Below are 12,043 nucleotides of genomic sequence, written 5' to 3' on the forward strand. Positions count from 1 at the left end.
TCCTAGTCATACCCAGCTCCACAGAGAGTCCTCTACGTTCTGCGAACTCTGGCCGCCGCAGCGCCCTGCTCAGCGCCATCCCCGGCTAGACTCCCGGGCGGGCCCGAAACCTCTGGACTTCATCTCCCAGCATGCCGCGGACTAGGCAGCGTCACGCCTGCGCAGAGGTGGTGGCGAGGCCGCACCACGCCACGAGGGGGCGCTCGGAGCTTGGTCCTGAATCGGCGGCAGGCAGCGGGTGCCGCAGAGCCCCGCGGGGAGAGCTGGTCTGGGTTGGGGACGTTTGCGGCCTCAGCTGCGGTTCCTGGCGGGCCCCAGGAGTCAAGCCCTCAGTTCTTCAGGCCGTGGGCACGTTGAGCCGTCTTCAGCACAGCAGCCTCAGAACCCCACATCCCGCTGCCAGTGGTTCCGCGCATCCGGTGCCCGCCCCCGCAGTCACAGTCCTCCCACACAGCCCCACTGCCTGCTCTTAACCTCGACCCTGGCCTCTTGTGGAGAGGCACAGGTTGGGGTCCTCAGATCCAAGAACCCCAGGGCATTTGGATGTGAGAGAGAGAGAGAGAGAGAGAGAGAGAGAGAGAGAGAGAGAGAGAGAGAGCAGGGGAGGTCCCCTTTCTTATTGGGACCACCTGGCCGGTCTCAGGCGCAGGCTTCCCTGCACTGGCTTCTCTGGGAGTCTAAGTGGGAAGGAGAGAAGTTTCTAAGTAAAAGCCTCAGTTTCCTCTTTCTTCTATCCCTCTAACCTCATGCCTGTCAAGCCGCACCTGCGTCTACAGAGGCACTAAGGGGAGATGGCGTAGACCACAGCTTGGGGGAGGGAGGGGTGCAGCACAGTTACAGAGTTCATGGAGAGAGTAGGTCAGGGGCTGGTGAGTTTGCAGACTCCAGGTGATGGGACTAGAGAGACTCTGAGTGTAAATTCTGAGGACGTTCTAGCAGCACACCAGCATCTGAGGAGCTGGGCTCTGGCCTCCACCCCTGGCACCCACCCCCGCAGTGCTGATGAGGCAGCTCCTCTTGGGCCCTTTTCCCCAGCTAGACTCCCCTGGGAAGTGCTCTGTGCAGACAGCAAAACTCACATTCCCATCATGTGTGGTCTATTGCAGGTTTGTAGCCCAGTAGGTAAAATCCAAACACTTTGAGAAATTTTATTTAAAAACTTGGGAACACAACAGAGGCATTAGGATGCAGACTGGTATTCTCCTGCCAGGGTTCTCAGATCTCAGATCAGAAGCCAGGCTTGGGTTCCTCAGGTTGCTTGGTTCCAGGACCACGCCCCACCCCCAGCTGTGGACTCCCTAGGGGTATACCCACCCAGGTCCTCTTAGGCTCTTACCCCCTCCCCCACTGCCCACTTCCTGTGTCTGAGGAGACACTAAGGTGTCAGGGGTACACTGTAAGAGAGCAATAGTGGGGAGGATCTGGTAAAACTCCGGAAGGAGGAGGAAGTGGAGAGGGGGCCACTGCCTCTGTTTCCTTCATCCTCAAGAAACCGGGGACCTGCTTTTCCCCTGAGATACCTCCCCCACAGGTCAGATAGGAGGTTTGAGGAACATCACCTCCTGTGACTGGGCACTGGCTGACTGTCTTTGGGGATTTGTTGGGAAATAGTCATGCCCCGGACCAGGGTAGCAGTAACCCCTGCAACAGACGAGGCTGGGGCGATGCATGCCTCACCGTGGGAGGCCCTACATCTCAGCTGGGTGCAGTCTGGCTGTTGGCATAGGCCTGGTCTGGGAAGGAAGCCCGGGCTCTGCGGGTCTGGGCACACACTGAGGCATAGAGCTCCGGTTCAGGGCCTGAGGCTTGGGACTTTGGCTCAGAGTCCAGCACCACCTCCGAGTACTTGATGGGGGTTCCAGGACTCGGGATCCGGCCCTGAGGAGGCCGCAGCTGCAGGCTAGTATAGCACATCACCTCCTCTGCAGCCTGGAGACAGCAAGGCTGTTAGAAGTTCACTGGACCCTTGAAAAAGAGCCCCCCACTTCCTTCCTCCCCTCTTCCTCAGCCACAACTGACTCACCCTGGTGGGGCCTCCAGGTGTTGGATCCTGCTGGTCTGGCCCTGGTTCTTGAGACAGTCGTCCTGGGACAGGTAACAGGAAGTGACCATCACTTCTTGTTCCTCCTCTCACAGCCCTTCATCCCATCCACCCAGGACCTGACCTCTGCGCCTCTCCCCTCTACCAGCTTCCTACCTGTCTTCAGATAATGCAGGTTTCCATACAGGGGGACCTCTTCCACAGACCCTCCAGAACTGCAATACAAAGTTTAGGGGATAAGTGGGGACTTCTTGGTAAGGAGAAATTCTCAATGATCCCATTTCTGTTTTCCCCCACTCACTGTCCCTGTCCTGGATGGTTCCTGCTCCAGCCACTAGTCCATCGGGACAAGTGTGCAGCCAGTGAGATGAGAAGCAGCAGCATCACAGCCCCTAAGAGGGCCCACAATCCCCAGGCCTGGGTAAAGGAGGGGATTCCTGTGGATGTGAGAGAATAGAGGGGTGGGTGTTACTGCCCAGCCCAACCCTCCAGATCCCAGCAGATGGGACCGGGGGCCACGTGACCCCTCCCCCTGTCCCTGCCCCGCCCCGCTTACCGGGCACTAGCGTGTCTGGATCCGTGCAGTTGCCACCTCTGTTCATGACTGCTGATGAGTGTGCAGGCATCCTGCCCTGAGCCTAGGTCTAGGCCTCGTTTATGGTCTGACAGCTGCAGCAGCCCCCCTTACTCCCACCCCTCCCTGGGCCAGGCCCCCACAGCTCATCATCCTCAATACTGGTGATGGCAAAGTTGCTGGTTTCCGGGGAGGAAGGGGGAGGGGAGGGATGAGCAAAAGAACAGACACCGCCCAGTGCCTGCACCTGCGCCACCCAGCAGCTCCTAAACTTCCGCACCACCCCACCCCACACCCCCTCCCCTTTGCCCTGTACCCACTTTGGCCAAGAAGAGAGAGGCAAACTTGTGCCACTGTGTAGGTGAGCCCATGAAGACTCCAAGGAGGGCAGAAATAGCACGAGGTAGGACCCCCAAGACAAGGAAGCCAGGCTTTATGAGAGTCCCTTATGCCACAGGGTGCCTGATTTTGCTCTCCAAGTCTGAGAATGCGGTCCTCGATGAGCATGCTGTAAAGTGGGATGGGCCTGGGAGATCTCCCGGTATGTACCGTCTCACTGCACCTAAGGCTGATCCACAGTGAATGTTAAGATGACCGCTGCCGTTGTTATTACTGGTATAACAGTTTGGGGATAGAGAAAGCTAGATTACTCCCTCCTGACCCACTTCAAACTGTCCCTAAGAACTATCAATCTCAAAAGTGAGCTGAATTAAAGAAACCTCTGCCGCTGTAAAGAAATCCTGGGACACTGAACCTGTCTTTGCACTTGTTCACTACAGGGAATGGAGTACCTGCCATGCCCAGAGACAGCCCAATCAGTGGGAGGCCACTGATGTGGGAAGAGGGAGTTTAAGTTCCAAATCTGAACTATAGACCAGAGGTCAAAGATATGTTTTGTCTGGTCCATACAATATATTGTGTTTTGTGTGTGTGTTTTAATTTTAAATGATTGCAGTGGTGTGCCAAGGATGGGAATGGAAGGAGAAGTCCTGATCCTCCGGTTGCAGGCAATAAGAGGGTATCATCTGTAGAGAATTTTAAAATAAAACCAACTAAAAATCAGTCTCCTTTTTATTACCATGTTCCAGCAATTTTAAAAAATGTCAGTGATAAAGTACTCCTCTCTGAAAAATCTGTTGTAGATCTAAGTTCTAAATTGTTGTGGTAACTGATGAGCTTTCATAATATACAAGCTTCAAATTAGCACATTTGTATTACTTATCCTTTAAAAAAACATTGTAATCTACATGGAAGTTAATCTAGAGAACTCCCAATTATACAATTGGCCAGTGACATAAGCAGATTCATCTAAGTGTGTTTATATCTAGAATTAGTTCTTAACATTTTGGAGTTGTTCAAGTTCTCTTTGGATACGATCTCTGTCTTCAACTCCTATGATAGTACATATTCCCATATTTAACCCATGGATTTATAATAAACGAGGATAGCACAATGATTATAAAGTCAAAGAAATTAAACTTGAATTACTTTATGTCATTCTAGGTGACCTCAGAGTTTTTATATTGAAAATTTCTGGAATTTATTGTGAAATGAAATTTTTATAAGTCTTTGCCAAACATCCTTATGGTTAAGACTTTTCCTATTTGTATGTCTGTTGCTTAATATGAAAGACACTTTTTATTGATTTTTAGAGAGAGGGAGAGAGGGAGGAAAGGAGAGAGGAAGGGAAGGAGGAAGAGAGACAGAGACAGAGAAACATCATGTGAGCTGCCTCCTGAACTACCTTAATTATATTTAACTGTTGGGTCATTTTGAAAATATTAATTTAATTCAACAAGGATTCCTTGAGTGCTTGATAGAGCCAGCTAGGCTATAAGAATAAAATCTTAACGAAAAAGAGATATGGCCTCCGCTTTCGTGGCATTTAGTCTAGCGGTAGTTAATTGACTAATTGATTTTTAATGAATTGATTTTAATGAATCAAAATGGATTTTTCCAGCTTTATTGTGATATAATTGATGTGGTACAATAGCTGCAGTCATTAATAAACTTAAAGTTTATTCTGAATGAAGGGTTTGAACTGGGATCTTAACGTTGTGTATTGTGTGGACGTTAGCTGTTGCAAAAGGGGAATGGCCTGGTTCACAGCAGCTCACGTTAAAAACATCAGCGGAGAAAGGATTTTGATACAAACTGAGCCGGTTGGCTGCTTTCCAAAATGCAGCCGCGCTGAGAATGAGCCCCGTGAGGTTGGTGCGCGGGGGCGCACTGCCTGCGTAACTAGACAAGCTGACGGACGACGCCCGGCCAACACGCCGCTCGGCTCCCCCGCCGGGGCGGGTTCGCTTCTTGGCGGGCTTAAGAGCAAGAGGCAGGGAAGTCTACGCGCACGCGCGCGCGGCACTCTCTGCCGGCGGGTCCGGGGACTTTCCCCTAGGCGCAAATAAGGAACTGAGTCCTCCGTCTGTAGCCTAGGTAACAGGCCTTCAGCACGAGCTGTACTAAGCAACTTTCTTACTCCGACCTTTTATACCTCCATCAGCAAATTTATCTTTTGTTTAGGGCGAGAAGATTGGTGGTTTAAGAAATAAAAATTACTTTCTGGCATAATCTCCTAAGACTTCTGGAGGCATTCTTGCTAATATAGAATACCTAAGTAGATAAGAAATGAAGTAATATAGGAAAGCTGGGCCAATAGTCCTATGCAAATCTACATGCCCCGCCCACACAGTGAGGTGGGCGTGGTTTTCTGGGAGGGCAGAACCAGACCCGCACACCTACGCATGAGCACTGGTGCGCCCTGCGGCCTCCGGCGGCGCCGGGCCTTAGTCTGTCGGCCCACAATGGCGAGCGCGGCCTCGCCCGCTGGTGTACTGGGGTTGCTACTTATGTCTGCGCTGCCCGGGGTCCTCGGAGACCACCCCAGCCTCGACCTCCGGGCACACCCAGGTACCAGCGAGGGCTGCTGGGGGGAGGCTGGGACTGCCCAGGGGTCCCAGGTCGCAGCTCTGTTGACCCTCCTCTGCCCTCCTCCGCAGGGGACCCCACCCAAGTCGGCCCTAAGGCCACGGAACCCCGGCGGCGGGCGCCGCCCAAGGACCAGCACGAGCCGGCTCAGGCGTTGCCTTTGGGGGCGCTGTACACGGCGGCTGTGGTGGCTTTTGTGCTATATAAGTGCTTGCAGGTGCGGGAAGGCCAGGGGTGGGGAAGCCCCGGGCCTGAATTTCCCATGGGGGCGTTATGGTGCCAAGAACCGGAGACATCTTCCGGTCTGTGAAACGAACAGCAGTTCCTTGGCTTCCCGACATTATGGAGTTATTTTGAGCATCCATTGCCTCCAGCGAGGTAATGGCTGTGAAGGGCGCGTAGTCAGTTGTAAATAATGAGCATCACGTTTAGTCCTCCCAACAAGCCAATGAAGTGATTGACTCAAGGTCAGAGCTAGTAACTGGTGGAGCTGGGATTTGAACCCAGGAAGTGTGGAGTTCCAGTGAGATTCCTACCTTGGCGCAAGAGGTTGATTACTGTAGTCAGTGTTTTTTGAGTTCATGGTACCAAGCAGGCTCATGTTCTTGGGAAGGAGGCCCTGAAATATGAACTGACAGTACATGTTGGTGGACTGAAACTGTTGAAATGGAAAGTAGTACCTCCCAGGGCTGTATCTGCAGCCCTGGCCCTGTCACTCAGTTGCATTGGGAAATAGAGGGCTGAACCAATTTGGAGATGATGTAAAACTAGAAGGGATAGCTGATCATGACCCCAAATAGACTTGACGGGCTAGGATAAAGGACTGAATTTAATGATGAAGTTTAACAAGGATAGATAAATTCTATTCTTGGACATAACAGCAGCAGTTTATTAGTTGGCTAATAAAGTTCATTTGTGTGATGTGACAACCCACCTCCCAAATAAGTATTGTGCTTTATCTTCTGATCAGAACACTCCTGGAGAATTTTATTCTCTTCATGGCACTGCTTTAAGAGCACAAGCTCAGTAAAGCAACCATTGAAAGTCGTGTCAAATGAGCACTGACTGAAAAAGATTGATGGTATTAAACCAGAGAAGACATGGGGAAGGGGTGGGGAGGGGGGAATGACCATTGTTTTCAAATTCCTGAGTGGCTGTCATGTTGAAAATACATGATTTTGGAAGGCTCTAATCAGCACAATGAAAAAAAGATACATGGACAATTTTGGGCTTTGTATATAAACTACCAGCCAGAGCTTTATCAGACTGGAGGGAGCTGCTCTTTCCCTGGAGGCGTTACTGTAGACTGAATGACCGCTTGTGAGGATGCACTGACAGGCTGCTTCATGTCCTGAGTGAGGAGCTGGGCTAGATGTGATTGTGATTCTCTGAGGTAAAAATCCAGTAGTTTTCTCTACCTCAAATTCTCCTCCTCCTCTTCCGCCTCCTCTTACTGGCTTTGGAGACAAGTGATGGGGAACCTTGTTGCTGCAGTATCACCCTTTCCTTCTTCCGTAGCAGGGGAAAGATGAGGCTGCCATTCTCCAAGAGGAGGCAGGCAAGAAGGAATCATTGCAGTCAGGTGGGTTTTGCAGAAGTCTGTACTTGGTGGGGAATTAGGGGACAGCAGAAGGTAAGTAACCCTTGCTCTCCTTTTCTCCCTCGCCTCCAGAGCACCAGCTTGCCCAGTTGACACAACAGCTGGCCCAGACAGAACAACACCTGAACAATCTGATGGCCCAGCTGGACCCCCTTTTTGAGCGGTAAGGAGAGCAATGTGTGGCAGGTGAGAAGTGGGGACATAGATTGGGCAGCCTCTGAGTGGATATATCCACAGTGTGACTACCCTGGCTGGAGCACAGCAGGAGCTTCTGAACATGAAGTTACACACCATCCACCAGCTGCTACAAAAGAATATGCCAAACAAGGGCTTGGAGGTTCCAGAACCAGGTAACAGGCTGGGGATGAGAGTCTGGTGGAGGTAGAAACAAAGTATCTGAAACCGGAACATGCCTGATCTTCCCCTCACAGAGGCCAGCATACCGTTTCCTGAGGACTTGTGTATAAAGGAGGAAGATGAGGAGGCTGGTGGCTGTCAGGCCGGGGAAGAGCCCCTAAACTGGAGCACAGAGACAAGGAACCCAGCTCCTCCTTGGGGAGTGGAGCAGGGGCTAAGGAGAAGATGCAGCAAAGGACCCCAGTCACAGCCCCCTCTGGGAAGGAGGGACAACAGCTGAAGGTTTAGTAAAACAAATTCTGTTCTTGTGACTGGATGCTCCTGCGTGCTTTTTCATTCCAGCTGGTCACACACACCCATACTAGGTGCCTAAGAACAACTGGCCCTTCTTGAAAAGCTTTCCTTATTAGGACAAAAAGATGCTGCCTCCCAGTGTGAGAGCTGAGAAGATAGAGGGAGCTCTGGTTCTTTTCCTTGTATTCCTGAGGCGACTATCATGCCTTCTGGGCACAGAAATCCCTTTTCTCATATCACATAGCTGAGACAGAAAGACCTTTCCAAAAAAGCAAACAAAAAAAAACCTTTACTTAAATCCAGTGGGAAAATAAACTATAAAAATAGCCAAGTTTGCAAAGCCACAGCCTTGAACAACAGGCCATTGACACAGCACCAGACTTATCAGCCCCAAACCCCTCCATCTGTGCTAGAGGGGCTGGTCCAGCAGAAGTTCAAATGGGTCAGACTTAGTTTCCTGATTCTTAATTAAGAGCTGGTCAAATAACCCAGTCCCAAGCAAACACAAAATGACCCTTCTCAAACCATGAAGGACTGTGTTTTGCTTAGTTTAGTACTCTTGACCCTGACCTATCCCTGAAGTATCCTGGGTTCTGGAATTTGTAAGATTCTTCTAGTTCTTCTGGCTGCTGTGGAGAGAAGATAGTCCGTTCAGGCATTGGCACTCTATTCAGACAAAAATCACCTACAGGGTAGGGGTGGGGTTAGGGAGGTGTCCCAGACAGACGTGGGACATAAGATAGGATCAGAACTGTTCATCTCCAGCTCCTAGGCCTCATCAAACACTCTTACCAAGGAAACACACAACTTACCTGATGGCCAAAGTTAGACTGTGATACCAGTGCAACAGTTCCTCTTGGTCTGTGGACATAAGCAGTAGCTTCTCCTGGGGAAACGACAGCTAGGGAGAGACCACCTCTTAGTGCATGGCTCAGAAAAGTCCAGGCTAAAGCTGAAGGCCTTGCTGCTCCCATGGGTGTCATTCAGGACTGAGTTGAGAACTAAGTATGAACCCCAAAGACTCAGTTATCCTCTCTCAATGTACATGGCTCATTTCCTCTGAAAGGGGCCCAGGCCAAGGAGATAAACAGTTACATGTTGGGCCTCTCCTACCTTACCTAGGATTCGCATCTTATTACTTACACTGAGCAGTCCACCACAAGGGCCTCCCGAATGACCAAAGACCCTGTGGAGTTGACACTGGTCCATGGGGTAGAGGGCCCGGCAGACAAAGGTGCCACTCTGCAGCAGGTGCAATGGGGGTCGAGGCTTGGCCATGAGAAGCACATCAGAGAACAGGAAGAACATGCGGGGCCGAGGTTCCCCACGGGGAGGCACCACCAACAGCCAGCCCTGGCGTAGGAACCAGCGACCTGGGGGATGGGAGAGCTGTTATTCTGATGCAGCTCCAGAACCAAGATCCATGGAAATAGAAGGAAAGGGAGGCTGAGGAAACAGGGTCTGTGCTGACAATACAGAAGAAGAGGGGTGAGGGGGAAGTACGCAGACTACCTGAGGTAAGCCCCTTTGCCTGGCGTCCACTGAGAAGAGCCTGGACCCGCCGGAGGTGCTGGTCATTCTTCTGTTGCTGACCAATGGTGTGGACTCTCTGGGCGGTCTCACTTATCAGCCGAGCAGACCCTGGAATAACATCCCCAACCCCATTCCCAGCACATCTTTGACTTTGGGTACTGGCGGTGGAGAAAGAAAGGCTATTCCTGAGGGGACCAGGGTTAGGGTCTAACTTCTTGAAGAGTAGGCAGAACAATAGAGACATCATGTACATGTTGAAGGTAGGGTCATACCAGACATTATTGGAGGTCACAACCGGGAAGGGATACAAGAAAGGCAGCCTTCTGCCTGAGTTTTGGCAGAGTAAGAACATACGTGTGAGCTGTGGGTGGTCAGGGCTGTTGGGACTTGTGTTTTCAGCCAAAGCGACAACAAGATTCTCATACCTAGAATTAGACAGTTGGAAGTCTATGAGGGGAAGTAGAGCTGGGGAAAATTCCCTCCGCCTGACACACACATAACCCCCTACACATACTTCCATTGCAAAGCCAGGAAAAATCAGCTTCTGGCTATTGTATCCCTCTTTCAAAACCTGAGCTGACACCACATGGCCCCTTCCCATCCCACACTGAAGAGTCAGGGGTAGATGCTTCAGAAATTCTAAGCCGGACCAGCCTCTCATCTCAGCAAACTCTTCCAAATACCACGTCACTGGCCCTATTACAAGCCTCACTTCAATGTAGAGTTCCACAGTCCCAGCTAAGGGCCTGAGGCTGCAGACTCCAGGTACTCCAGTAGGTTCACATTTACTCTTGCCAACGGATTTTAGGAGCAATTTGTCCCAAGAGAGAGGCATTGGGACAGACTCCACAAAGCTGAGGGACTCAGAAAAGAGAAGTTGGCTGAGTCAGGGTGAGTTCACTCACTGCTGAAGCCTCTGCAGAGGCAAAGGGAGCAGGTCCTGCAGCTGAAGGCCCCCAAACTCAGGGCGGCCTTCCTGAAGCCTCACAAACCTCCGGAAACGTTTGCTTTTCTTTAGTTGTTCCTGGTGTGAGGAGAAAGGGGGGGCAGCAGAGGGAGAAGGCACTCCTTACATTGTATTCACCTGTGTACACATCCCCAGCCCTCAGTAAGCTGTGTGCTCCTGAGAGAACCCCTGTCTCCCTACAGGGAACTTAGCAAAGAACTGGGCACCTGAAGTGCTCTATAAATGCAAAATGGTATCAATGAGGTTTGGGTCTCCAGATGAAGAGGAAATGTATGGGGCAAGAGGAAGGACTTGAGGTCATCTTCAAGTTACCTGCAGGGTGGTCCGGGACCTCTCTGCATTGGCAGCAAATTGGGTGTAGAGCTGCAGGTGGGGGCAGAAGCCCTCCAGCCCCTGTCCCCAGTGCCCTTCTTCCAGATAGGGAAGCAGCTCTCTGCGTGAGTGAGGACAATCAAAGAGCTGCCAAAGAAATGCTCAAGCACCACATTTAATTCTTTCAACTCTGCCCCACAGGTAGTGCTGTTACCCCATTTTACAGATGGTGAACTGGGGCACTGGGCCAAGACCACAGGTGAGGTCATTGGCTGACTCCGAGTTCCGCGCACTGCCCGAAGCCAGGGCTCTCCCTCCTTCCCTCTCCCCACGCCCCTTCCACTCACTGGCTGGCAACGTAAATGTGCTCCCAGGGCCCAAAGAGGGCCTGGCGCTCTGCTGGTCGCAGGGTGCCCTTGGCTCTCAGAATCCCCACGAAGTACTGCGGGAGGAGAGAACACCTGTGTACAGTCTGCAGGCCGAGGCCGACGCCAAGGCGTAGCTAGAACCTGTAGAAGTCTGCCCAGCCCCCCATGCAGCACCGGGCAGTCCCCCGTACTCGGGATCACCGACCTCAAGGAGACCCTCCCACACCCTGGGGTCCCTGCCCCGTACGAGACAGCGTGCAGGGTCCCCACCGTGGCCACCAGCCCCAGCTGTTCCTGGTAGCGCCGCTCGGTCTCCAGCAGCTCCCGGGCGGTGCAGGCGCGTTTGCGCTCCCAGCGGTCACGCTGCTCTCGCACCGGGCACCGAGCCCTGGGGCCCGGGGTCTCCATGCCTAGCTGACCGGTCGACACTTCCGGCCACAGCCCGCCGGAGATTCAAATGCTAACCGCTCCGGGGGCGGGGCAGCGAGAGGGGCGCGCCCCCTGGCGCCGGGAGGCTGCGCGGGACGGAGCGGGAGCGGCTGCCGGCCTGTCTGGTCCCCGCTACCGCCTCGCCCCACCGCCAGGGCGGCGCTGCAGGTGCTTGCGGCCGCCGGGACAGGGCGGAGTGGGGCAGGTGAAAGGCCCTCCTGCGCGGCGCTAAGTTGGGGCAGCGGCCTAGACTTGGGAGTGCAGACACTGGCAGGGCCTCAGTGTCCCAGCTGTAGAGCTGGGAATGGTGCAATAGTTGCAGTACGTATTCCGTACGGGGCCCATGCCAGACGCTGGGGTTCGGTCTTCCCCAATGCTTCTTTACACTTAGGAGCTCCCACGGGTCACAAAGTTTGAAATATTTTGGCCCCTGGACAAAAGCTTATAGGTTTTAAGTTACTAACTCGTTTTCTTGTTCCAAAATCTGACAGCCAATTAGCTTCTGGTCAGCAGGTGTCAATAACTAACACAGTGGTTCAGAATTGCTTAATTATGACCAAAGGCAAAATCTTGCAGTTGATTAGTCTGTGAAAGACAATATGTACCAGATTTTCCTAATTTAGTTCTTTTGAAAAATTGG

The 12,043-nt window shown here is 52.2% G+C and overlaps 3 protein-coding genes and 1 non-coding gene across 5 annotated transcripts; 1 reads left to right on the plus strand and 3 right to left on the minus strand.

Annotated features, from left to right (window-relative positions):
* Positions 1 to 1,695: 1,695 nt before the first annotated feature.
* Positions 1,696 to 2,643, minus strand: SIT1 (signaling threshold regulating transmembrane adaptor 1). Its single transcript, XM_016222778.2, has 5 exons — positions 2,598 to 2,643; positions 2,343 to 2,478; positions 2,198 to 2,256; positions 2,024 to 2,085; positions 1,696 to 1,929 (listed from the first exon to the last, which is right to left on the minus strand). The coding sequence occupies exons 1-5, from the start codon at positions 2,641 to 2,643 to the stop codon at positions 1,696 to 1,698; spliced, it is 537 nt and encodes a 178-aa protein (XP_016078264.1).
* A 2,156-nt stretch (positions 2,644 to 4,799) lies between these two features.
* LOC148091850 (RNase MRP) lies at positions 4,800 to 5,073 on the minus strand. The gene has a single exon (XR_015715489.1).
* A 293-nt stretch (positions 5,074 to 5,366) lies between these two features.
* Positions 5,367 to 7,811, plus strand: CCDC107 (coiled-coil domain containing 107). The gene is given in 7 exon segments (XM_016223059.2): positions 5,367 to 5,525; positions 5,615 to 5,760; positions 7,062 to 7,125; positions 7,216 to 7,306; positions 7,381 to 7,493; positions 7,575 to 7,737; positions 7,739 to 7,811. Coding segments are annotated over 7 exon segments (756 nt in total). The 5' UTR covers positions 5,367 to 5,419.
* A 243-nt stretch (positions 7,812 to 8,054) lies between these two features.
* On the minus strand, positions 8,055 to 11,397 carry ARHGEF39 (Rho guanine nucleotide exchange factor 39). Of its 2 annotated transcripts, XM_016223058.2 has the most exons (9): positions 11,245 to 11,397; positions 10,954 to 11,048; positions 10,607 to 10,727; positions 10,233 to 10,351; positions 9,682 to 9,752; positions 9,307 to 9,435; positions 8,938 to 9,167; positions 8,607 to 8,695; positions 8,055 to 8,423 (listed from the first exon to the last, which is right to left on the minus strand). In XM_016223058.2, exons 1-9 carry the CDS (start codon positions 11,380 to 11,382, stop codon positions 8,408 to 8,410), a joined length of 1,008 nt encoding a protein of 335 aa, XP_016078544.1. In that variant the 5' UTR covers positions 11,383 to 11,397; the 3' UTR covers positions 8,055 to 8,407. The 2 variants fall into 2 exon arrangements, with proteins under 2 accessions (XP_016078544.1, XP_087678886.1); XM_087822760.1 differs by lacking the exons at positions 10,607 to 10,727; positions 10,954 to 11,048; positions 11,245 to 11,397 and having other exon boundaries at positions 8,055 to 8,420; positions 9,682 to 10,416.
* Between the last annotated feature and the right edge of the window lie 646 nt (positions 11,398 to 12,043).

Source organism: Miniopterus natalensis, chromosome 12, assembly GCF_054644295.1.
Source record: "Miniopterus natalensis isolate mMinNat1 chromosome 12, mMinNat1.hap1, whole genome shotgun sequence".
NCBI classification, from domain to species: Eukaryota; Metazoa; Chordata; class Mammalia; order Chiroptera; family Miniopteridae; genus Miniopterus; species Miniopterus natalensis.